Source organism: Suillus fuscotomentosus (assembly GCF_016647785.1).
Source record: "Suillus fuscotomentosus strain FC203 chromosome Unknown F5891scaffold_59, whole genome shotgun sequence".
In the NCBI taxonomy this organism is placed as follows: domain Eukaryota; kingdom Fungi; phylum Basidiomycota; class Agaricomycetes; order Boletales; family Suillaceae; genus Suillus; species Suillus fuscotomentosus.
The window spans coordinates 268,792-292,947 of NW_024539571.1; the positions used below are offsets into that span (position 1 = coordinate 268,792).

A 24,156-nucleotide genomic window follows, 5' to 3' on the forward strand; every position below is an offset into this window, starting at 1 on the left:
CGGGGGTCCGGAACTCAGAACTCGGTATGTCTAAACAAAAATATATTGCAAACATAGTTAAGTCAATGTGTTTGTCAATCAACTTGATTGTGAATCAAATTGTATTGATCTCCCCAAACTTTCCCAAGTTCCGAGTTCCGGACACCCGACACCCGAAACCCGGCAGTCTCGGGTCTCGGGTATCGGGTGTCCGGAACTCGGAACTCGGTATGTCTAAACAAAAATATATTGCAAACATGGGTAAGTCAATGTGTTGTCAATCAACTCGATTGTAAATTAAATTGTATTGATCTCCCCAAATTCTCCCAAGTTCCGAGTTCCGGACACCCGATACCTGAGACCCGGCAGTCTCAGGTTTCGGGTTTCAGGGGTTGGTACATCTCGGTTTGGGGTTTGGCACTGAAAATTTGACATATATATTTTTGTGAGTGTTGTGCTTCTGGTGTCCATGCTTAGAAATAGGATTTGTTGCACACCAGGGTTCAGGTGTGGGGTTTTTCCACTTCAGTCCTGGATTATTGGTCAATGCCACACATGATCGATTCATGTTTTTGTGCTTAGGGGTTTAGATTTGGTGGTTGATGGTAGGTATATGCACTCATAGTGTACATGTATCCTATGTGTTTGATTCGCTGGTGGCTACATCAGCTGTATGTCTTGATGGAACATATCTAGGCTCACCCATATATGTAATACACCCCCGACGGCCCGCCCATCTATGTATTATCCCCCACGTCAGCCAACCCATCTATGTAATACATCCTATGTTGGCCCACCCGTCTATATAATACATCCTGCATCGGCCCACCCGTCTATATAATTATACCCCACCTCGGCCCACCTGTCTATGTAATAAATATTTTATAGCACCCTCGGCCCACCGGTCTATTTGATATCCCTTTCGTCGGCCCACCCGTATATGTAATACATTCCATGTCGGCCCACCTGTATATGTAATACACCCTACGTCAGCCCACCCGTCTATGTAATATTTCCCTACCTCGGCCCACCCATATATGTAATACACCCACGTCGGCCCATCCGTCATCATCGAGAATATACACAACATGGGCCCATGATCAGCTGGCCCGTCTCATACGGGATATTATGGAGGTCGGGTGGCCCGTATAATACGGAATTTGTCACTGAAGGGGCTCAGAATAAGAAGCGAGTTTATAAACACCGATCTGTAACATTTCAGATGAGATTCAGGGAATTATGTGGACGGAAAGGATCGTGACCTGTTCGCAACGCGTTAAGCTGGGCATACCCTGGAAGGAAGGACAATCAAAGAAAGTGCATACCACAAGACAGTCACGGTGCTTACCGCCGACCAAACCCATATACATATGACTCTGAGATCAGTAGCGCTTTTGGTGAGGCTGTGTGCCTTGTCTGGTGAGCTCATTGACACTATTACTCCTTCTAACACATTTCAATTCTTAATAGGCGATGCTGCACCAAGCATCTGGGAAGGCACAGTCTCTCATGTTCAAACCAACCACGACCGGGGGACGCCGTGCACTGCTTACTGTTCAGCATAACGTCACAGACACGTCCCCATCATTACATAATCTATTCCCATCTACCCCTTGAACCGCGTCACTCTGATCACCCAATTACGCTGCTGCAGACCTGCACCCCATCCAAATCAATGGCTCCACTACAAGTACACGTTGCCCACGCAGGAAAAACTCTCGATGTTGACCTAGAGACATCCCTTCCACCTGCCGCGTTCAAAGATGTGATTTATCAGGTCACGGGCGTGCCGCTGGAGCGTATGAAAGTTATGATCAAGGGTCTCGGTATGCATGTGATTTAAGGGTTGTAGTGATGGCTTTTGCGTAGACATGGACGAGTCGGAAATCGCAGAAGCCGTACGTTTGTTTTATTTGCGCTAGTGTGGGGTTACTCAGGTTTTTGTTCTTGCAGCTCTCTTTACCAGGGATGTCCTACCTCGTGCGCTGAGAGACTTGTACAACGACATATCTCGTATGACGGAGGGATATATCCCTAGCACGTTTTTGAACGTGCTGTGTCAGATTCTGCCTCAGTTCGGGGAGGTTGATAGATCGGGCAGGAATGTAATCTTAGGGGGGTTCGCGCAGCAAGGCGAGCGTTTTTCTGCCGTCTTTTTGGTTGGGTTGTTGACTTAAGGTATAGACGCTGAGGAGTGTTGGACACAGCTTGCGAATGACTTTAAAGAAGTTCCCGGGATTGATGCTACGGGTAATACAGTAGCAGGGGGAGGAGATTCGTCGATCAGTTTATGATGGCAGCGATACACAGAGAGTGATCTAGATTTTCCTTTTTTTTGCTCAGCTTCAGCTGACTGATTCGGACAGATTCAAATGCGACGAAGCGTCTGAAGAGCCTAGCACTGTCACGCTAGAAAAGGTGCTGAAAATCGAGTGTAATATTTCAGCGACAACGAATTATATGCATACTGGTATCAAGGATGTATGCATGTTTTTTGTGCTTGGGTTGGTCTTTGCTTATGCGTATGCAGGCACTGAACTCTCAATTGGCAAAGAACTCTCCTTCGCTTGGACGTCAAGCAGTTTACAGTCAGACATCGCGTCTCTCGCGTCTACCAAGTTACCTGACGGTGCACATGGTTCGTTTTGCATGGAGACGTGATATCGGAAAGAAGGCCAAGATCATGGTGAGCACGAATCATTTCTAGCTCTGCCTCACGTCTCACGATCCCTAGCACAAAGTGAAGTTTGCGTCAGAGTTTGATGCGTTGGAAATAGTGACCGATGAACTGAAATTGATGCTCATGCCGTTGTCCAGCTGCCTAAAGTCTATTGAGAAAGAGTGTGCCGAGCGGCGAAAGGTGCGTAAATGGACGAAAGTGGCGCAGGAGGCGTCGCCGTCATCTAGGCCCGCAGAAGAGAGTGTGGATGTTGAAATGGTGCCTGCCAGTGAGGTGGTGCCGGGGGACCCGGAGGAGGAGAGCATATATCATGCGCGGGAACTGATGCTCGTGATTACTCTCTTTATAAGGCAATATATGTCCTTCTCAAGTTTCCCTCAGTTCACTGATGTACCGGTAATGCTGCTACGAGCGAGCCCCGTCTGCTTGGTACTGTGGAGAACCAGGTTCGTCTCGTTAAGAATTCTAGATTATATTCGACAGACTTACTCATGTTTTTCACATAGCTTGGTATCCGCAAGTGGTTCGAGTCTCAAGGCCACGAGTACATCGTATGTATCGAAGTTTCTGGCATACTTACACAGTCACCTAATCTACTCATTTGTATAGGTTTTGGACTCAAAAGAGGGCGCTGACAGCGACTTCCAGAAGCACATCGTTGATGTATGTTCAAGCCCCACTACTATACATATATCCACGTGTACTTGCTCTCTTTCTTAGGCTGAGATCTTGATCACGACTCCATTCCACCCCGGGTACCTCACTGGTGACTTGATCGCGAAGGTATGATGATCATTGAGCTATCGTCGATCGATATGAACGGTTCATTCATACTCCTGATAGGCCAAGAAGCTCAAGCTCTGTGTCACCGCTGGTGTTGGCCCTGACCACATTAACCTCAACGCCACTGTCAAAAATGGTATTCAGGTACTGGAGGTCTCAGGATCCAATGTCGTCTCCGTCGCCGAGCATGTCGTGATGTCTATCCTCCTCCTCAGGAACTTTGTTCCAGCACACGAGGTATGATGACCCACTGGCGCGCGTTTCACTCTGTTGATTACTCGCCATTCTTAGATGATCGAGTGTGGAGACTGGATGGTTTCCACCGTTGCTTGCAATGCCTTCGATCTCGAGGGCAAGGTCGTTGGCACCATTGGTGCTGGTCGTATTGGCTACCGTGCCCTCCAGCGTCTGATGCCCTTCGACTGCAAGGAGCTCCTCTACTACGACTACGCTTCCTTTCCTGAAGGTTTGTACCACACAATCTTCGGTTTTGTACAGCTTGATTCATGTAATTACAGCTGCTGCTAAGGCCGTCAACGCTCGTCCTGTCGAGGACCTCAAGGACTTTGTCTCGCAGTGCGATGTTCATCACTGTCAACTGCCCTCTACACGAGGGTACACTAGGCCTCGTCAACGTTGAGCCTCTCAAACACTTCAAGAAAGGTGCATGGCTCGTTAACATCGCTCGCGGTGCTATCTGTGACAAGGACGCCGTAGCTGCTGCCCTTACAAGTGGTCACCTGGACGGTTTGCGAACCCCACCACCTAGTATCTGCACCTTGAGCTTACATGACAACAGGTTATGCTGGTGATGTTTGGAACGTCCAGCCCGCACCCAAGGACCACGTCTTGCGCACGGGTAAGAACACCCTCGGCGGCGGTAACGGCATGGTACCTCATTACTCTAGCACCACCCTCGATGCTCAGGCTCGTTATACAAGCGGCACCAAGAACATCATCGAGAACTACCTCTCTGGCAAGGCTCAGGAGCCTCAAAACATCATTGTCGGTATTGGCAAGCACGAGACCAAGTCTTGTGAGTACCTGTTTGGACATGTTGCTTGTCGGTCTTGTCCGACATATTCTTGTAGACGGTCAGCGTTGAACGTTGAACTGCTGATCCATGGGTCATGGCTACAATTGCACAATTCAAGCTTTCGAAACAAGGCAGGCCGTTGCCTGACATTCCCTACTCATCCCAGTTGGGCTGTTCTATCCTCAAAGATTAATGAAATGTTCGGTATTGCAACCGATAATATTGGGGTGCCCTAACTTGACCAAGATTTGGACGAAGTAACTTTCAGCTCTGAAGAGGAGTTGCAGGACTACTATAGTACCCTCGGTGACGCTAAATCCAAACTCATCAAACTTTCGGTACAGAACCTCAGCTCCCTTAGGTCTACGATGCAGCGCCCTCCTGCCACCATACCGCATTCCCACAACAATCTCACTTCTGGAACACATTCGGAGAACAGGAGTCGCTGCCTTTCATTTGGGAGGCCGACGACGAGTGGCAGCGTCTCCCTGGTAGCCTTGGTAGTCTTGTCTTGTCTAGTGACTCTCCGGAGAGCCCACACGTGTTCGTGGGGGTTCTCGAGAGTGATGTCAGTGTCTCCAGGAAGTTTAATAACACAGACGAAGAATCCGCCATTGGAGACACTACCCGCTGAGACGGGACATTTACTATGCCTACTTCTCGAAGCTTTGAGAGCGTGATGAACGAGAGTAGCGGAAGAGCACGAAAAAAGAAGAAGCTTACTTCGCCGAGTAGGAGGAGCTTGACAGATCGCTTGGCGCAGGTGCCAGGGTTTTCGAATTCGAGGCTGTCAGGAACTGCCTGATATATTTAGATCTTACTGCTATAGTTTCACTTACTTGGCTACCTACAGTGAAGTTTTTCCCCACCATGTTACTTTCAGGTGCTGAGCCATAACTAGTAGTGTGCAGCACAACAAATCGTACAGTACTTCAATGGTCCTTGGTTACCTGGTACGTCATGATCACGTGAGCATACGGTTTGCTTGTCAAGTACTTCTCTCAGTTCAGTTGGCGGGCCAACTCCGCACTGTGATTCATGCAGGTCTTATGGACTTTCTGGATACTACTGCTATTTCTCTCAATGGTGTCTTGTGGTGCACATGGTTGCTCTTGGGATAGGCCAACGGACACTCGAGGACTCAGTAGGCATCGTGCAAGTTGCCACTTTTTCAAGAAGTCCGGCATCCTTGCAGCTCAGAAGAGACTACAACGAGCGAGAAATGCAGCAATGCAAAATTTAATTCCGAGTCCGTTAGGTACTAAAACGAACACATCGCAAGTTCGTGATTCAAGTTCACGATTTCTGCTATACAGTGCACTGATTCACGTCAACAGAGAATATTACCGGCAAGACTCAGGGATGTGACGGCACATCCAAAGCCAATTACTTTTTGCAAACCCTCTGCTGTCTGCCCGTCTTTCAATGCCCCCAGTCTGGGGGCTTCGCATGACCCCCCCAATGTAAACCCAGAACAGGGTCAAAGTTTTATGGACTTCGGGTTGGGGGACACCAATTTCGAAAATAGTTCTGAGTGTGACCTGCGTTCGTACTATTTATTTCCTGTATCTAATATCTGCTAATCACTCGGCTTCAACAGGACCGGGGCTTCCCAGGAGACACATTCCAAGACCTTTCGACGATATCCATCATTCAGCCGAGGATCTCAACGACTCTGGTAATATCGCTGATGTCCCATCAATCCCACCTCGAACCAGACTCCAACGAGTCCTTCTAACATTGAGAGACACCCTCCAGACTGTTTTCAACTCGTTCGGACTCTGCCATCTATATCCCCGTCGTCCTTCCTTCGAACCGAATAAATTCATACCATCCTCATTACTTGCACGGTCGTGTCCAACAGCTATTCAAGGAACAGATTCACTGCCAAATATCTTTCCGCCACCATACCCCTTTCCCAACATGACCGTTTATCGGCTCATGTCTTGGATGAATTCAGGCAGCCATCAAAAATCAGAAGCTGAGATCCAGCGCCTCGTCAAAGATGTTTTGCAAGCTGATAATTTCGACGTCAAGCATCTCGAGGGATTTTCGGTGAGGAAAAGCTTGCGAGAATTGGACAAGGATGAAGGTGCGGACAGAATCACTTTCCCAGACGATTGGGTCGAGACCAACGTCACTATCAAGATTCCGACGAAGTCAAGGGAGGAAGACTCCATTCCATATACCATTCCTAGTTTTCATTATCGCCCTCTTGTTGAAGTCATTCGCGCTGCATTTGCAGATATACAAGCAGGCGCGTTTCACTTATCACCTTTCAAACGTCTATGGAAGGATGCTTTAGACGACCATCAAGAGCGAATATTCGATGAGCTTTATACCTCCGATGCGTGGCTTGAGGCCCAGGACGATCTTCAGAAATTGCCGAAGGAACCCGGTTGTTCCTTAGAACGGGTTATAGCAGGCCTTATGTTCTTTTCCGATGCCACTCATCTGGCAAATTTTGGAACGGCAAAAGCTTGGCCGCTTTACCTCTATTTCGGAAACCTAACGAAGTATGTCCGGTCATTACCTCAATCGGGAGCATGTCATTTAGTAGGGTTCTTGCCTTCTGTGAGTCCCTGCACGATACCTGCCGACTGTTATTGATACCAACCGCTTTTCCAGCTTCCTGATTGTATCAAAGATGTTCTGAGCGGCCTGTCTCGCATATCGAAAACGGGTATGGCGTCGCTTCATACTCACTGTCGCAGAGAGTTGTTCCAGGCATGTTGGGAAATTTTGCTCGATGAAGACTTTGTTCATGCGTATCGTCACGGTATTGTCTTGAAATGCGCTGATGGAGTGTTGCGGAGGGTGTTTCCTCGTATCTTCACATACTCCGCCGATTACCCCGAGAAGTATACTTCCGCTTTGCCTTCATTACAACCAGGTCACTTATAGAGTTCCAGGGTTTTAATTGCGACTATGAAGGACATGGGTTTATGCCCTTATCCCCGCTGTCTCACTCCGAAAAACTTATTCAGTCAGCTTGGTCTCGTGCAGGATATGAAAATTCGCATAACAAAACTCCGTCTGTATGCTATAGCAAAGGTTGTCAAGGCTCGAGAGTATATATATCAGAGGGGGAATACTGTAGATGGTCCGAAGGTCGAAGACGCTCTTGGAGAGGGTTCATGGGTGCCCACCTTGGTAAGCACGACCAACCCCTTCCAATTTACGACCGACCAAACCAGCTACCTACAGAATCAAATTTTCCGGAAACTCGGACCGTTCGGCCTCAACCCATTCCGCATGCTCGTTGTCGACTTCATGCATGAATGCAAATTAGGCACTTGGAAGGCCTTATTCATCCACCTTATCAGGCTTCTGTATGCTCTTACTGGAGGTACTCAGTTGGTCGCTACCCTCGACCGCAGGTATGCAGATTTCATACATAGTTCTATTACCTACTAATGAATCGATCTTGCTCTAGATTTCGCCAGGTGCCGACCTTTGGCAATGGCCTGATTCGAAAATTCGCGAACAATACTTTGGAGATGAAAAAATTAGCAGCGCGGGACTTTGAAGACATCTTACAGGTTTTTTTGTATCACTTAATTTCCTGAAGTAGGCTCTGACATGTTCTTCGTCATTAGTGTGCCATACCGGTTTTTGAGGGACTATTTCCCCCAGGCCACGATACAGCGGTGCAGACTTTGCTGTATCAGTTCGCGCAGTGGCATGCGCTTGCCAAGCTCAGGCTGCACTCAGAGTCTACAGTGACTCTCCTTGAAGAGACTTTCAAGAAGCTCTCCCAAAAGCTGCGGAAATTTCGACGCGACACTTGCGACGTGTTCAATACTACGGAGTTACCAAAAGAGACGTCCGCTCGTCAACGAAAGCTCGCTCGGCAGTCCGAGACACATACCACCTCTCCAGAATCAAGTGGACCGAAAACGAAGAAATTCAATCTGAATACGTACAAGTTTCATGCGATGGCCGATTACGTGCGAACGATACGATTCTTCGGGACCACAGATTCATTCACTACTCAGATGGTACGTGTATCTTGTTTGCTCACTATCTACAGAACTTAATTTCAGTCAGGGGGAGCTCGCGCACAGAGCGCTCAAGGCATTTTATCCACTGACAAGTAAGTTGGACACTCCAGCGCAATTAGCGAAGCACGAGCGCAGGCGCCGCGTACTTCGGCGCATCGCAGAAGCAGGAAGTACACCGTCCCCCGATAATCAATCGCCTGCCGATGCCCCCCCTTCAGCATCCTCTGGAATACATCATCATATTGCAACTCATAAGAGCAATCCAGTTAATCTATTCCGGTTCCTTCAAGAACACAATGGTGATCCGGCCATAAAGGTACGAGGTGATATTGCAACGGGAACACCTCACTTTTCTCACCATAACTGGCAGAATTTCATACCGAAACTGAAGGACCATATTCTTTACCGGCTGCAGAAGCTAGATATAAGCTATTGCGACCATATATTTACAGACGAGGAGCACAACTCGGTTATCATCCCTAACAACATCATTTACTCCATCCAGACTATGCAGGTATATTATACTACATATGATCTCAGGCGCAAGTACGACTCTATCAATCCTAGAACACATGCTGATGTTATGGTGGTTTCAGGAGAGACAGTACCTACCCATCCATACTGGTATGCCCGTGTATTAGGCATCTACCATATGGAAACTTGGATCAATGACGGAAGCCGGCCTATAAAGCAACACCTCGAGGTTTTGTGGGTCAGGTGGCTGGCTCCATTGCGCAACCATCAATCCGGCATCAAAAACGCTCGTCTCCCGAAGGTTGCGTTTGTGGACGAGTCAGATGCTGACGCGTTTGGATTTCTCGATCCGGGGCAGGTGGTTCGAGGAGCCCACTTGATTCCCGCATTCGCCTCGGAACGTGGTACCAGCTCGCTTCGCTATGGACAATCTCTGGCACGTCCTGGGGGAGAGTCAGACGACTGGGAAGAACACTATGTTGGAATGTGAGTTCGGATAATATTCCTTCCTATGATCAGTTTCTCACCTCTTTGTGTTAGATTCGTTGACTAAGATATGTTCATGCGATATACTCAGTTTGGTGTTGGGCATCCAGTGATGTTGCGGAGGATAGTTAGAGACATAGTGGCACCAGCCGATTCCATGGACGTTGTAGATGAAGATGTCGCCAATGACGAGGACCACGAACAATGGGATGACGAACAGGAAGATGGCGATGATGAGTCCAGTGACGAAGAGCTGGAAGACGAGAAAGACAGTGAGAATGACAGAGGGGAGGATGAAGATGAGGATGTGTTGGACGACGACCTTTCTTTCTAAGCGAAATAGTTTTATTTACAGGTTTTCAGGTTTTGCACGTATGCTGCCGTTTTTTTGGTTTTTTAGACCATGATAATACTGGGATTTGACCACCTGAAGTGTAGCGCATACACTGGTGGTACTACTACAGTCGTGCTCGAGATTTTCATAGCCCTGGCCCCGCATGTGCATATTCAATTTCTTTCTGTAGAAGTTATCATGGCTAGCACTGAATTAGTACCACTATGATCACAAGTTTACAACGCTTTGAAATACTATCAGGTCCGACTTTAATTTGGCCGTGAATACTAATACTAGTCGCCGCATCACTGAGTGACTCAGACTAAATCATAACTGTTTCAAAAATGAGAAGGGTCCATAGTACCACTAGGATCGGTAGCTCGGGGACAAATGAAATTACTATCATAGTGTAGTACATTTTGATCACAAAAACCAACATAACCGTTTCCTCCATTGAAAGTACGATCGGGAGAAGATCTCAAACTCCAGGCCTAGTAAGTCGAACTCGGAGCAAAAGCCAATTGTCAATCTTGAATGGTACCTTCCGAGTTAAGTTCCATCAGAGTCGGACGACGAGGACTTGGAATCGGATATGTTCTCCCAGGCGGGCGACTGTAAATTTCGTGACCTGCTTCGAACCTCAAGACCATCATCTTGTGAAATGCTTGAGAAATGAAGATTCATAGAACGAGAAAGGTCGGTACCTTGCAGAGTAGCCTGAGTGACGAGGATCGTAGTGACACTGCCAGTCACTGGCACTAGGCAACCGTACATTTCGCGACCTGCCTCGAACCTCCCCTGTAAAATTTCTGGCATCGGAAGAAGTCATGAATGTTACACAGTTTCGAAAGCAAGAGTGCTAGTAAAGGTCGGTCATCATCCCGACGAGGATTGCGGTGAGTCCCGGGCGGCCAACTTGAACATCATCATATTGATTGTTTGTTATTATTTGTCTTCCTGCACCGGACGATCAACGGTGTACACTGTGTCTTACTCAGTGTCTGCTGGCATGTCCCATGATCTACTCGGGCTTTTACCACTAGCAAGTGAAGCTTGTTCTCATCATTTGTGGCTGCATTTGCAAGTTCTCCCTTGTGCTCTATTGCACTCTGAGATGATGATTGGCGACAAACCTTGTGAGATTTTACAATTCATCTATCATCTCATTACTGACCATCTTCCTATATGAATGCATATTTTATTTGTATTTTCTTCAGTCATCTCTTGATCATCTACTAGACCTGTCACTGTTACAGTGGCAGCAGTTTCAAAGAGGCACTATTTAATTGGGAGGATTATCATGCAGGGACCTTTCAACCGGACCATTTACAAGTTTTTTTGTTGCAAAGGATACAATATGAATATGCGGACAATATATTCAGTATACATTTCACAATTCATCTACAATCTCATTACTGACCAATTTTATTTTTCTTGCTAGATGAATACAGATTTGCACTTTCTCTAGTCACCTCTTGATCACCCAGATCTGCCACTGTGACAGTGGCGGGTTCACAGGGGTACCATTTGATTGGGAAGATTGTAATGCAGAGAGCTTTGAACTGGAGCATTTATAGGTGCTTCATCACAAAGGATACAATTGTATTACTACACAAGAAATATCCGCAGTACGCCTTTCAATGCACTCGTGATCCCTCATCATGGCCTGTAATTTGGTAAGCTTCCATGTTGTCGATGGTTGGTTATGGAGGTTACTGATTATCATGACGACTATTTGACCCATCCTATAGATGGTGACAAGCTGAAGAGACCTTTTGGCCGCTTACAGCTATCACACCCTTATCTATGAAATATCACCTAACCCGCACCCAATCTCAGGTGTTTGTATAGTTGGTAGGGGGATCTGGCACACAGCAGGTACGCAGAGTTTATACAGAGTCCAGTCATTCGCTCACAAGTTACTCATATCTCTAACATTTGGTAGCAGCGTCATTCTCTCTTCACCTCCTTTTCACACTTTCGGAATCATAATTCCTGCAAGGCATGTTAGCTTGGCTTCTAATTACCATCATCACCTCTCTTGTAAGTCGGTTTAAATACTTCTCTCTTCCAAGTCTGATTTTCGCTTACAGTCTCCTGGCAGCATCCTATTTCTTGTACCCAGCTCTGGCATTACTTGACAGGCATAGTACATGTCTAATTTTGTCAGTACTCACCATCGTCAACCCCCCAGTCCCTTCGTAGTCGCTCTCGAGTCGGTGCTACCACCACCCTATTTCTGCACACGCCCTGGCGACCAAAAGATTACATCTGCAAGCTGAGACTGCACAGAACCCAAACATCGTAATGGAGATAAGTTTGGACGGCGACCACTTCATTTGGGTCAATCATGCATGGAGAGTTGTTGTCGGGTAAGGAGCTTGTTTCCGGCGATGTTCGGCTTGTCTGACATATTATGATGCTTAGGACGGCTGGAACTAGAATTTCACATCTTCTCGCCCCTGCAGATTGTTCTATTTTCGGGATGCCACTTATCAACTACAACAGGATGATTCACATACTGTAGAGGTGCGCTTCGGACTTCAAGTCGAGCCAGAGGGCGACCATGATACTTGAATCTGGTATTCTTTACCAATATATGGCAAAGACATGCTCATGATTGACCGTGAGGGTGCACAATCGTCTCACATGATGTGTGTTGCCAAGCCGGTAGGTTCCCCAAGATGGGATTGTCCTTCGCCCTCCATTGTCCTGGAATCCGGTGATATTGGAGATGAACCCATTGTTGAGGAGCCCTTGAAAGAACTGTTTGCCAACCGCTCTGGACTCGAACGAGTGACGCCCTTTCCCTTCGCGCAGCTGATTTCTACGGAGCCCATATTGTGTCGGATACGCGAGTGTCAAATCCCGCAGTGGTACATCGAGAAGCATAGCAAGACCTGCGTTGAATTGCACCGGCTTGAAGCTGAGATTGTTGAGTGCAACGAGTCTATTGGCGAGCTCAAGAACACGATTCGAGACAGTGTGGTTGCCATGGATACCCCTTCCCCAGCTTCGCCCCCCGAGTACAGAGGAGTCCCCATTTTCACGCACTCAAGTTCGCCGAGCATCCCTGGTCCTTTGCAGTTGTTCTGGTGGGATTACATGCAGAGGTTGAGCATGAAGAAGACACAGCGCAGGTTATTGGAATCGCTTGACGGGATTCTCCTGATTGCTTCTGAGATTTCCATGCCTTCTCTAGAGGAGGGGCCAAAGGAGCCAATTGGGCATCAGCGGTTACTTTCGCCAGGATCGGAGCGGAAGATGTCCCAGATCCGTACATGGTGTCGGCCACCTGTTGAGGATGCTGCTCTCTCTCAGCTTGCTGAAGACGTAGAGGCACCGGTTGACGACGATCGCCAATCAATTTGAAGAGCTACTGTCCTCCGAGCCTATCATTATGGCTTCCACGTCTCCTATATCGATCGCTACCCCAAATGCTAGTCGCGCCTCCAAGTTCGACTACAGCATTCAGTCCATCGCTGTTCCTGGCACCAAACGTCCTGGTCAAACCGGTACGTCCCACGTATTCGTCAGCGGACGTTTCATTAACTTCGAAGCTTTTCAAAGCCCACTATCGGAATGGTGAGTCCTATCTAGTACAGGATTGAGCTTCACATGTTTTTTAATTGCTCATTTCATTTCATGACACTTCAGCATTATATGGTCTTGTAGACGTCAGCGTCCTACCAACACTTCCTGATGTTTTCGACAACGGTTACAACATCAATCCGGACTCTAAACTCCTTGGTCACCGTCCGTTAGTGTCAACCAATCCGCTCAAATTCGGCCCTTATGTGTGGCAGACGTACAAACAGGTGGATGGTCGCAGGCATCGCATCGGTAGTGCTCTCCACAGGTTATTCTCACAAGGTGAACTGCAGGGTGAGGACCTTCAAACCGTTGGTATATGGTCAGTGAATAGGCCAGGTATCCATGTCATTTATCACTCCAAGTTCAGTTCTGACCGATCACCACAGAGTGGCAACTTGTTGAACTCGCTTTACATGCTTACAACAAAGTCGGGGTTGGTCTTTACGATACCCTTGGCAAGGATTCTGTAGGCAAGTTGATTATCTTGGGCCATTTCCTATCGTGCTGATGACTTCGCCACAGAATATATGTATGTGATGTTGCCGCTATCTCATTTAAACCCCTCAACATTCGTGATTGTTTAGTATCAATCATGCGCATCTTAGTATCATTTTCACTATGGTCGATCACATACCTGCGCTATTGAAAATAGCTCCCAAGGTTGCAGCCATGAAAATGATCGTGTCCTTCAACAATTTGAGTCAAGATGCTCGCAAAGCCTTGGTGGCTTGGGGAGAGACCGTCGGTGTGCAGGTCAAAGAATTCTCGGAATGTGAGTATTTCACCCTGATTTCTACCTTACTGCTATTTACATGCTCCGTAGTTGAAAAGTATGGTGAAGAGCACTTGATGCCGCCAATTCCCATTTTGCCCGACACAGTCGCATCCCTATGCTATACTTCAGTACGTGGCTTTCATATTACATTTTAAGCATCATCAACCAGGTATTTCAGGGCACGACTAGCCAACCCAAAGGTGTGAGACATCCATTCTCTTTCCTTCTGACACTTGAATTCTTGCTCATTAGGTGTGGTACTTACTCACGGAAACCTTGCATCGTCCGCATATTCCAACATGTTTGGTATGGAATATTCTCCAAATACTAGCGTTCTCTCTTACTTGCCGTTGGCTCATATTTATGAGGTTCGTTGGCTTGGTCACCTCGTCTTCTATATGCTGACCTCCTTGCAGCGTGTGGTCGAACTCACAACCTTGGCCATCGGTGGATGTATCGGGTTTTCCACTGGCGATAACTTACGTCTCCTTGAAGATGTGCAGATGCTGAAGCCTCACTTCTTCCCTGCTGTACCTTGTGTATTGAATCGAGTCTATCAGTCTGCCATGGCTGCTGGCAATGTCCCTGGACTGAAGGGCGCTCTCTTCCGGGCAGCTGTGCGCGCAAAACTCGACCAGTATCATGCCACAGGTGTCAGTACCCACGCATTCTGGGATGCCCTTGTCTTCTGGAAGGTATGTTCTCATCAACCGTCTCACATTCCTAGTTACAACCTGATATATTATTCAAAGATTCGTGCTGTGCTCGGCGGAAACCTGCTACTTGTCAGCACGGGCTCTGCACCTATCAGTGCCAAGGTCATCGATTTCCTGAAGATCGCACTCTTCTGCGAAATTACAGAAGGTACGATCACTCATCTTTGATTGTTAATTATCAGCTGACAGATGGATTAGGTTACGGAATGACTGAGAACTGTGGTGTCTGCACGCATACATTCAAGGCGGACTTCAATTGTGGAGGAACCATTGGTCCTCCTCAGCCCGTGAACGAATTGAAATTGGTCGATGTGCCTTCTATGAATTACACGGTCGAGGACAAGCCCAATCCTCGAGGCGAACTTTGTGTCCGTGGTCCCAATTGTTTCACAAGATATTATAAAGGTGAAGTCGTGTGCGGACACGTGTATTGGTGTTAAATGCTCAGCATTGCGACAGACGAGAAAAACACCCGGGACACCTTGCAAGACGGGTGGATTCACACCGGCGATGTTGCCGAGGTCGACCCGCAAGGCCGATTCAAGATCGTCGACCGTGTTAAAGTAAGTTTCCTCTCATTCACCATTGCCTTGACTTCATTGCATTTATTACACAGAATATTATGAAACTTGCACAAGGCGAATATGTCGCTCTCGAGAAAATCGAGAACATGTACATCGCATGCCCACTTGTGCAGCAGATCTTTGTCCATGGCGATTCATTGCAATCGTACCTGCTGGCTGTGCTCATCCCAGACCCAGTGACTCTGGCCTCGGCATCACCATCTCCCAATGATCAGCCTCCATACATGAACCTCAACAACAGTCTACCAGGGAGTACTACCGTTAGAACATGATGATCGGCCAGCAACCTTCTGGAACCACGGCTTTTGGTCACCCCGCCCCTGTCACCCAGCATATTCCCTCGAGATGCGCCCACTGCTACACGACACGGGCATCGCCGTCATTCTACGGTGAATCCCACATTTAGTCCTTTAGTATCAAATGTCCCTCTATCTCCCCGCCAATCGTCTGCAGCCCCTTTATCACGATCAACTTCGACTTCTATCAAAGACTTTGTCATCGTCAAGCCTATCAGCAAAGGAACTTTTGGATCTGTCTTCTTTGCGAAGAAGAAGGCGACTGGAGACTCTCACGCTATCAAGGTTCTGAAAAAGGCCGATATCATGAATGTCAAGGTGGAGCGCATGATTCTTATGAAGCAGGCCGAATCGCCCTTCGTTTCGAAATTGTACTTCACATTCCAGAGCAAGGAAAACTTTATCTGGTTATGGAGTATCTGAATGGTGGCGAATGTGCCGCTCTTGCTATCAAGTCTTTGGGCTCACTTCCCGAAGAGTGGACGAAGCAATACATTGCTGAAGCTGCACTGGGGCTTGAGTATTTCCACCAGCGTGGCATTGTTCACTGGTAAGTTCTACAAAATGTGCGGAAGCCGCATGCTTATCATTTTTGCAGTGACTTGAAGCCTAGCAACCTTCTCATCGACCAGCACAGTCACTTGAAGCTCACTGATTTCCGTTTGAGTAGGATTGGTCTCCTTGGTCGTCAAACGCGCGAACCCATGGACATGGGTATGCGACATCGCACAAGATATGATTCACGTTCGCGACCACTTTCAATTGACTCCGGCTTTCTTTCATCACCCTTACTTTCAACCGAAATGATTGATGGAGGTTCATATTTTAACCAGGTAACACATCCGGTGCCACGAATTTCGCCTTATCAACTTTCCACAGATGACGCAAGCGAATCTGGTTCCGAATCTATATGCAGCCATCACTCACATCGACTGACCACCGGCTTGGCTTATACTCGCGTGGTCACACACCCCCGGGGGAGCAGAAGTTTGCTGGTACGCCAGATTACCTTGCTCCAGAAACCACTCTTGGCCTTCGTGGAGATGCTGCTGCAGTGGACTGGGTTAGTACTTCATCATTGCCTTGTGCATTTTCACGTTGCTAAGCTGTCTACAGAAAATGTATGCCACATATCAGATCTTCGAATGTCTTGTCAAGTTCGACATTTTCTTTTGGGTCGGCTTCTCCGTGCAGTTCATATGGTTGGTCCTCCAGAAGAACGATTGGGAGTACTACGTCACCTGGGCAGCTCTCCCGTTATCAATTCTCCTCCTCATCGAAGGCCACCTTGCTGCGCGTCACGAGAATAAGTGGATGATGGGAACTTTCAGTTCAGGATACATTGGTGGCACCATTTATTCGGTCCTCAACATCCTCACTCAGTACGGCGATCCTCGTTTACATGCACATTATCTCACTGATCGTACCTAGGCTCGGCTTTTCCACAACAGCGGTCATTCTTGGGGGTCAGACACTCGCCAATATCAATCCTGGCACCCTTCCGCTCGTCGTTGGCATCATTATCGTTGGTGAGGGCGTGCTCTCTCAGCAGATATTCTCAGCTTTGGGGGAATCGTATTCGGCTCATTTACAGGGGTGAGTCCACTCATCATCTTTCTTATATCACAACAGGGGCTAAATACTGAAAACCTTTCCACCAGTGGGCTCTAGTCGCTGCAGACTATAATTGCCGACTGCCGGCTGATACGCCACCCATGCGTGTATTCCTGCTTACATTCTTCGGCTTGTTCATCCCTATCTGCTTTGTCCAGATCCTTGGCGCAGCCCTTATGACAATCACAGATCCGGCATACATCTTGGCATACGCAGACGGTTCGACAGGTGGCCTAATCGCGCAAGTTCTCTCCCCTTGGGGTCACTTTGGCCAATTCGTCCTGGTCCTTCTCGCACTTTCTGTCGTGTAAGAATGGTTCAACACCTTCTTGTATATACTAATTCAAGAATAGCGCCAATAATATCCCAAATACCTACTCCACTGGCCTGTCAATACAAGCCCTCGGACACCCATTCGCCATCATCCCGCGCTTCTTCTGGGTTTTCATCGCTTTCATCGCATATACTGTAGCAGGCGTCATAGGCCGCGAACACTTCAACGCCATCCTTTCTAATTTCCTGAGTATTCTCAGTTACTGGACGGCTTTCTTCATCGTGATCGTAGCCGAAGAGCACTTCATCTTCAGACGGAAGAACGGACCACTTGGAGGTTACAATTTGGATGATTACGATACGCCGTCAAAGTGAATCTACTGGTTTTGGGTGAAGATGTCATTGACTCGTTTGCTTATGACGTTTCAGCTTTTCCGGGTCCTTCAGTACAGGACCACGCAATATGCCTCGTACTGGAAACCACTCACCATGTTCTGTAAGTCCTTTGATATATAATTGGTTGCGGATGGGTCAGAGGCCATGAGCGTTGCCGGCTGATCTTCTAGACCTCGGCTAGCTTTCCCAAAAAGTCACTGCTTCGCGACCCTTTTACGCTCCTGCGTTTCACGTCTAATGGTCTCGGCGACCGAAAGATTACTTTTGCAAGCTGAGACTGCAGATAATGTGGTCCACAAGCCTTGATTGATCAAGATGTGCTCGTTATCAAAGGTACATCTATCATGTTTGCTGCCGTCGATATGTCCCTAGTTCACAACAATCGTGTAAGGGAGGTTGGCAAAATTTATTCGTAAAGCTTGGTGTTTGACCGCGAAAGTCCTTGGAAGCTGCGATACGTGATTTGAGATACTTGTTCAAGTCGTACGTATACAGGCTATAGGATGTGCGATTGACATTGGGGTGATATAAATTGCTCTCAACTAATCTCGTCGTATCTCTCATTACTAATCCATCCTTTGGAACACAGGTCTAGGTATCGAGCGGTAAACTTTCGAAGAATGAAAATGGGACATCTAGAATATATTGGCGTGGATCGGTAAGTTGGTGATTCATCGCACGTCTCACCTGGTGTCCCTAACTCACATCTTGCACCACGCCTTGAACTTTCCCCTCAATTGCCCCCAACATCCTAATGGCACCTCCGTATCACCCGCGATCTCCAGTTCTGGCTTTGAAGACCTCAACCTTCGCTCTCTTTCCAGACAGATTCCTGGTGAGTCAGAGCGTTGAATCTGTCGCGCATGCCGCTAATATCGTTCAGCAACGATCGATGACCAAAAACTGGTACTTACTGCATACGCTGGACTTAGGTTGTATCGTGTCACTCGTACTGATATGTTTATCTTGATCATGATATCGTAGGACGTCTTTTACACAAGGTAAACTTGATGTTTTGAGAGTATCGTGACCGTCACACCCTTACAGTCACAGTGGTAACTTATTTCCTTCTCGGACTGTCGCTGACGTTCAATTCAGCCCATTTCTCACTGACGCCACACTTGGAAGCCTCCGAAACGGACGAGAACTTTGCAATTGGCATGATCCATGTCATATGCCAAGATGATGCTCCACCTCCGGGCCAACACATGCGTCGTAAATGGTTCTGACTGGATAGAAATCGAATCGCCAAGTCCACCAGGATCGGACAAAAGTTCAGTCACTCCGAGTCCAGCTTGATCACTGACCACACATTCTCCGACAGTTGCAGTCCGTGCGGGATAGCAAGTCATCCTTACGAACTACCGGTTAAGATAACCTGGTATTGGTGGCCTTAAATAACAGGTGCAGAGCCATCTTCTCACTCGTACTTACCATCATTTTCAAAATCCTCCAAACAGACAATGTCTCTCCCCGAGAACACGACCATGCTTATTTTTGGTGCAGGCCCCGCAGGTCTCACAGCTGCCCTTTCTCTCGTCCACCACAGGTGCCATGACTTCCTCATCGTGGATGCTGTAGGCGAAGGACTGAATGCATCGAGGGCGATCACCATACACTCTGCAACCATTGAGGTAAGCTACCTTTTGCGTTCGTAAGAAGGCCCATTGATGTTATCGGCATAGATGGTGCCCGCTCAATTGTGAGACCTCAATGCCTCCTCCCAACTTAGCTTAGTGGAATATCTGATGATCATTTTTAGATCCGTACTATCGCCGGCATAGGGTTCTCTGACCCAGAAGGCCCACGCCTAGCCAATAACGTATTGGCTCAAAACTACGAAATCCATCTTTCGTGTAGGTTGTGCCATACCTGCAAAGAACGGAGAGCCACCCCGTGCTCCACCGAAAGAGTACATCCAGAACTTAATTGACACATACGGGCCAGTTCCAGGTTTTGCTCACTACATACGAGTACATCATCAAGGACTGGCCTATTCTCAGCAAGCTCAAATGGGTTCACATGATCATCGGTGAGTGGGTTTGGGCATTTTGTCGATTCTTGGGTGCTCATCTTTGGTGTCAGATGAGGGACATCGCATGAAGAACACCCAGTCGAAGCTTGCGCAGACGCTCACGCAATACTATCATTCCCACTACCGCCTCATTCTCACTGGTACCCCCCTGCAGAACAACCTTCCTGAACTTTGGGCCCTCCTTAATTTCGTCCTTCCCAAGATCTTCAACTCTGTCAAATCATTTGATAAATGGTTCAATACGCCGTTCGCGAACTCGGGTACAGGGGACAAGATCGAGTTGAATGAAGAAGAAGCACTGCTCATCATCCGGCGGTTGCATAAAGTGTTGCGGCCATTCTTGTTGAGAAGGTTGAAGAAAGACGTGGAGAGCGAACTTCCAGATAAAATGGAGAAGGTGATCAAAGTCCGCATGAGTGCCCTGCAGAGTCAGCTGTATAGGCAGATGAAGAAGCACAAGATGATCGCCAATGGAAAGGACGCGAAGGGGTACATTGTTTTTGCTTTCGGCGGAACGGTGGGCCATAGTGCTGATTTCTTTATTTTATAGCAAATCTAGAGGTGGGAGGGGTTTGAGCAATGAGCTTATGCAGTTGCGCAAGATTTGTCAACACCCGTTTTTGTTCGAGAGTGTCGAGGACAAGGTCAATCCCACCGGACTTATCGATGATAAATTGATAAGGTCGGCCGGCAAACTCGAGCTCTTGTCGCGTATCCTTCCCAAATTCTTTTCAACGGGCTAGCGTGTATATCATCAGATCCGTCTCTTAACCCAAGACCTGTCAAAGTCGATCAGCTGGTCTGGTCGACACGTTTCAGAACCCATTCCGCCATCGCAGAGGCTGTCACGAAGTACATTCAAGTGTCTGCAGAGAATCTCGATGTGGATGATACCATTTTGCAGGAATTTGGAGAGGCGCGTCATGCACGAGCGCTAGAAATCATCGGTTTTACTAAGACACTTTTGAAACTCGCAGGTCTTATGTATGATTCATAGTATTTCTGTTTTCAAAGATAGGATATATGTAAAAGTATCAAACATTTCAGAGTGTACATTACTGGCTGCAGTCATTGAACGGACTTGAATGTGCTCTTGGTCAACGTATAATTCTGCTACCGGCCGTTACATTGTGATGCTTGGCTGTATAGAGGAAAGCGGAGGTTCGAATTCACATGCACAGGTTCAAAACTACTACCTCGAACCTTTGGCCCGTCTGCTCCGACGTCGCTGCACCTCAACCTCGTTTTTGAGTCACACGGCCCATTAAATTCGGCAGTCATTGTAAAACCAACTTTCCATCAGAATGCTTTATATAGCCATAGAACCGAGACCATACATAAGACAAAGGGAGAATGGGCTCTCAATTTGTGGCCACTACGCTACCGTGACTTGTATGCTAATGATGCTGCTATACTTCAACTCCGTCATTGATGTACCTTGTAAGTTTAGATCTGGGGTGTATGTATGAAAAACAAAGATTTCTTATGGAATATATAGATATTTAGGAAAAGCATCTCTACAGGTCTCATGGCAACACTCACAAAGCATACGAACTGGACGCTATTAGTCCTCACAGGCAGTGATGGCACAATGTCACAACATTGTCATAAACTCGCGTGCTAATTTAGTTTTGCTGACCAATGCGAACACCGCTTTCCGAGAGAAAGCCTTGAATAGTCATATAATTTATGACATAAATATTGAAGAATGAGAATGCTCGACAAGGGGGACATACTTACGCTACCATCTCTTGCCGGCCATCACACTACGACATCACAACCTTCTCATAAACTGCTCGCGATAATCTAGATTTGCAGACATGAATGACTATGTACCAGCAACTCAGATTTATCACAGTATATATTGCCATATTTACTAGGAGCAGAATTATATCCTTCTATAGTTACCACAGGTACAATATCACGGACTCATCAATTCACTGATGGTAACTAGACATGGCTGTAGACGTGACATCGAGGTGGGCAAATACGGTGTATGTTGAAGTAATGCCCAGAACTTCGCAGGGGTGCTGGCCCCAAGAGGTCTTGTACTTTTGACTGAAGGCCCATCATTCAGCTGCAAAATTTGTAGTATATTACTCACCACCTTTGCGATCAATAATATTCAAAACAACTATAATTGTCGTGCCTGGGAAGACACTGCGAAGCATTTCAATGCCTTCTTCGACTACATGCGGGATCTGTGAGCGTCCTGTTGGGAGAGAGGAGATATCTGAGAGGGCATACAGCTACTAGTGAGTAGTGTTGCCGCAGTTCCGGTTCATGCCCGGCTTTAGCTATGAGCGGAGCTATAGTTAGCCAAGCCACGTACCTAGTTATAGCTTATGTAATTGATGGCTCGGTCTAGTCAACGGAACCATATTAATGGTCTTCAAGTCAGCTCGAGCCAGATTTTTAATTAAGATAAAATAAATTAGACTACATGAATTGATGGACTCTGAGAATGTTCAGGTAAGCATAACACTTACACAAAAGGACATACCAGTAGCACTAGCCCTAACCCAACTTAAGATTGAATCAAAGTACCTGTGTACAAACATACAACTATCATCTGTCCTGAACACAGTGAGTAAGAAATGCGAAAGTAGATTTCTGGTAACTTGAGTCTGAAATATCTTCTGCCAATCGACTCATGCTGATCAACAAGGGACCAAAAGTGGGTTTATTGCCTACAAAAATTTGAGATGAGGTCACAATAGTCAGATGAAAACTTACAATCAGAGATAAAGCTGTGGTGAAGATTGGAGGGCATGACATTGGTTGACATTGGATAGACATGCTTGGTTCCTGCATGTTTGACGCTGTCGTGACTCATGAGTACCTGCAACAGGCTGGTTGGGAAGGTAGGTCTGATGAGGGCATCCAGAACATCAAAAACCTTGCTGTGTTGGCATTTAGTCAGTTATGAATGCATGAGTTAGCGCAGTCCTCACCTGAAGCTTGTGAGTGAGCAATCCAATGAAGTTCTTGAAGTCAACAAGGTCAGAGTGTTCATACTGAGCAAGAAGGTTCGTCATCAATAGAATGAAACATTGATAACTGAAAAGCGACCTACAGCCATCTACCTGGAGATAGGGTATTAGCAAGGAGTGCTCTGGCATTCATGAAAGAAGAATCGTTGCAGCGCGACAGTGGTTGATATTGGAGGAGAGATGGATTGCGATTCTGCAAGAAAGAAGATCAGTTTAATTGTGGTCAACAGATGGTGCAAGCAAACCATCTTTTCTATGAGGTGGTCTGGTTTCACATCGAGAAGCATTCGTTCAGGATATGAGTCATATCTCGTGAGTGCACTGTCAGGAATTGAGAACCTAGGGCAAAAGACTGGTCAAATCGGCAAAGAAGTTAGACTGAGCAACTAACCTGTGGAGAAACAACAGACTTGGCATGTGAGTGTTGCCGTCAAACTGGCGGCTGTTGCTGTTGCAGGTTGGAAGGCTAGGTGATCCCATCACTACCATTGTGGTCGAGCTGTCGAGCTCGTCATCTCACGGTTGCCCACAATTCATGTGATACATTGTACACCAATCTGAGTTAACTGAAGGCTAATAAACAAAAGAGTGATTGAACATATGTAGTTCTCCCTAGAAGCGTTCTCAGGTTGCTGAGTAGGAGTTTGACACGTTGTACGAAATTGTTTAATGATATAGAACATGTTGTCATCAGGAAATTGACCTGAATCTGTTATGACTAGATGCATGTGACAAACAGAAAACATTATTATATGTCTAGCTTTAATTTTAGATATCTTTATCATGGTGTCACACATATACAACATGAGATATGATTTTACAAGGGTGATATAACTCTGATATATGTATTATAGGCTGACACCAGTGTGATAACAGAACCTTCCAACCATTATAATTGGCTGGCCTCAAAACACATAATTATATGCTAAGCTTTTGAATTATATGACATTATCACATGTATGACAGAAGATATAATTATATAAGGGAGATATAATTTTGATGCTTGTATTATAAGTTGACAGCAATGTAACAACAGAACCTTCCAACCATTATAATTGGCTGGCCTCAGCACATATAATTGCATGTTAAGCTTTAGAAATGAAT

General features: G+C 46.8%; 9 protein-coding genes across 9 annotated transcripts; 7 read left to right on the forward strand and 2 right to left on the reverse strand.

The window, feature by feature from the left end:
• Window positions 1–2,782: 2,782 nt before the first annotated feature.
• On the forward strand, window positions 2,783–4,547 carry F5891DRAFT_1248418 (uncharacterized protein; the record flags this gene model as incomplete). Its single annotated transcript, XM_041369855.1, has 11 exons — window positions 2,783–2,989; window positions 3,076–3,105; window positions 3,166–3,210; window positions 3,269–3,322; window positions 3,380–3,442; window positions 3,503–3,679; window positions 3,734–3,908; window positions 3,961–4,025; window positions 4,057–4,189; window positions 4,242–4,478; window positions 4,534–4,547. 11 exons carry the CDS (start codon window positions 2,783–2,785, stop codon window positions 4,545–4,547), a joined length of 1,200 nt encoding a protein of 399 aa, XP_041221659.1.
• A 7,839-nt stretch (window positions 4,548–12,386) lies between these two features.
• On the forward strand, window positions 12,387–13,148 carry F5891DRAFT_1193527 (uncharacterized protein; the record flags this gene model as incomplete). Its single annotated transcript, XM_041367762.1, has 1 exon — window positions 12,387–13,148. The coding sequence occupies one exon, from the start codon at window positions 12,387–12,389 to the stop codon at window positions 13,146–13,148; it is 762 nt and encodes a 253-aa protein (XP_041221660.1).
• Window positions 13,149–13,176: 28 nt separating this feature from the next.
• On the forward strand, window positions 13,177–15,717 carry F5891DRAFT_1150968 (long-chain-fatty-acid-CoA ligase; the record flags this gene model as incomplete). Its single annotated transcript, XM_041365136.1, has 14 exons — window positions 13,177–13,291; window positions 13,347–13,361; window positions 13,434–13,706; window positions 13,757–13,840; window positions 13,893–13,899; window positions 13,955–14,142; window positions 14,194–14,273; window positions 14,324–14,345; window positions 14,398–14,513; window positions 14,562–14,840; window positions 14,898–15,009; window positions 15,060–15,266; window positions 15,321–15,424; window positions 15,478–15,717. 14 exons carry the CDS (start codon window positions 13,177–13,179, stop codon window positions 15,715–15,717), a joined length of 1,842 nt encoding a protein of 613 aa, XP_041221661.1.
• Window positions 15,718–16,340: 623 nt separating this feature from the next.
• Window positions 16,341–16,846, forward strand: F5891DRAFT_959233 (uncharacterized protein; the record flags this gene model as incomplete). Its single annotated transcript, XM_041375637.1, has 2 exons — window positions 16,341–16,586; window positions 16,658–16,846. Coding segments are annotated over 2 exons (435 nt in total), but the record flags the coding sequence as incomplete, so codon positions are not given.
• Window positions 16,847–16,860: 14 nt separating this feature from the next.
• F5891DRAFT_894409 (uncharacterized protein) lies at window positions 16,861–17,115 on the forward strand (the record flags this gene model as incomplete). The annotated part of the gene is made up of 1 exon (XM_041373346.1): window positions 16,861–17,115. A coding segment is annotated over one exon (255 nt), but the record flags the coding sequence as incomplete, so codon positions are not given.
• A 159-nt stretch (window positions 17,116–17,274) lies between these two features.
• Window positions 17,275–18,037, forward strand: F5891DRAFT_1248431 (uncharacterized protein; the record flags this gene model as incomplete). Its single annotated transcript, XM_041369856.1, has 3 exons — window positions 17,275–17,337; window positions 17,403–17,662; window positions 17,709–18,037. Coding segments are annotated over 3 exons (618 nt in total), but the record flags the coding sequence as incomplete, so codon positions are not given.
• Window positions 18,038–19,965: 1,928 nt separating this feature from the next.
• On the forward strand, window positions 19,966–20,802 carry F5891DRAFT_1248443 (SNF2 family N-terminal domain-containing protein; the record flags this gene model as incomplete). Its single annotated transcript, XM_041369857.1, has 3 exons — window positions 19,966–20,056; window positions 20,110–20,548; window positions 20,610–20,802. Coding segments are annotated over 3 exons (723 nt in total), but the record flags the coding sequence as incomplete, so codon positions are not given.
• A 1,215-nt stretch (window positions 20,803–22,017) lies between these two features.
• On the reverse strand, window positions 22,018–22,248 carry F5891DRAFT_921189 (uncharacterized protein; the record flags this gene model as incomplete). Its single annotated transcript, XM_041373786.1, has 2 exons — window positions 22,018–22,117; window positions 22,160–22,248. Coding segments are annotated over 2 exons (189 nt in total), but the record flags the coding sequence as incomplete, so codon positions are not given.
• A 379-nt stretch (window positions 22,249–22,627) lies between these two features.
• F5891DRAFT_1248444 (uncharacterized protein) lies at window positions 22,628–23,541 on the reverse strand (the record flags this gene model as incomplete). Its single annotated transcript, XM_041369858.1, has 6 exons — window positions 22,628–22,749; window positions 22,796–22,962; window positions 23,014–23,076; window positions 23,136–23,245; window positions 23,298–23,391; window positions 23,444–23,541. 6 exons carry the CDS (start codon window positions 23,539–23,541, stop codon window positions 22,628–22,630), a joined length of 654 nt encoding a protein of 217 aa, XP_041221667.1.
• Between the last annotated feature and the right edge of the window lie 615 nt (window positions 23,542–24,156).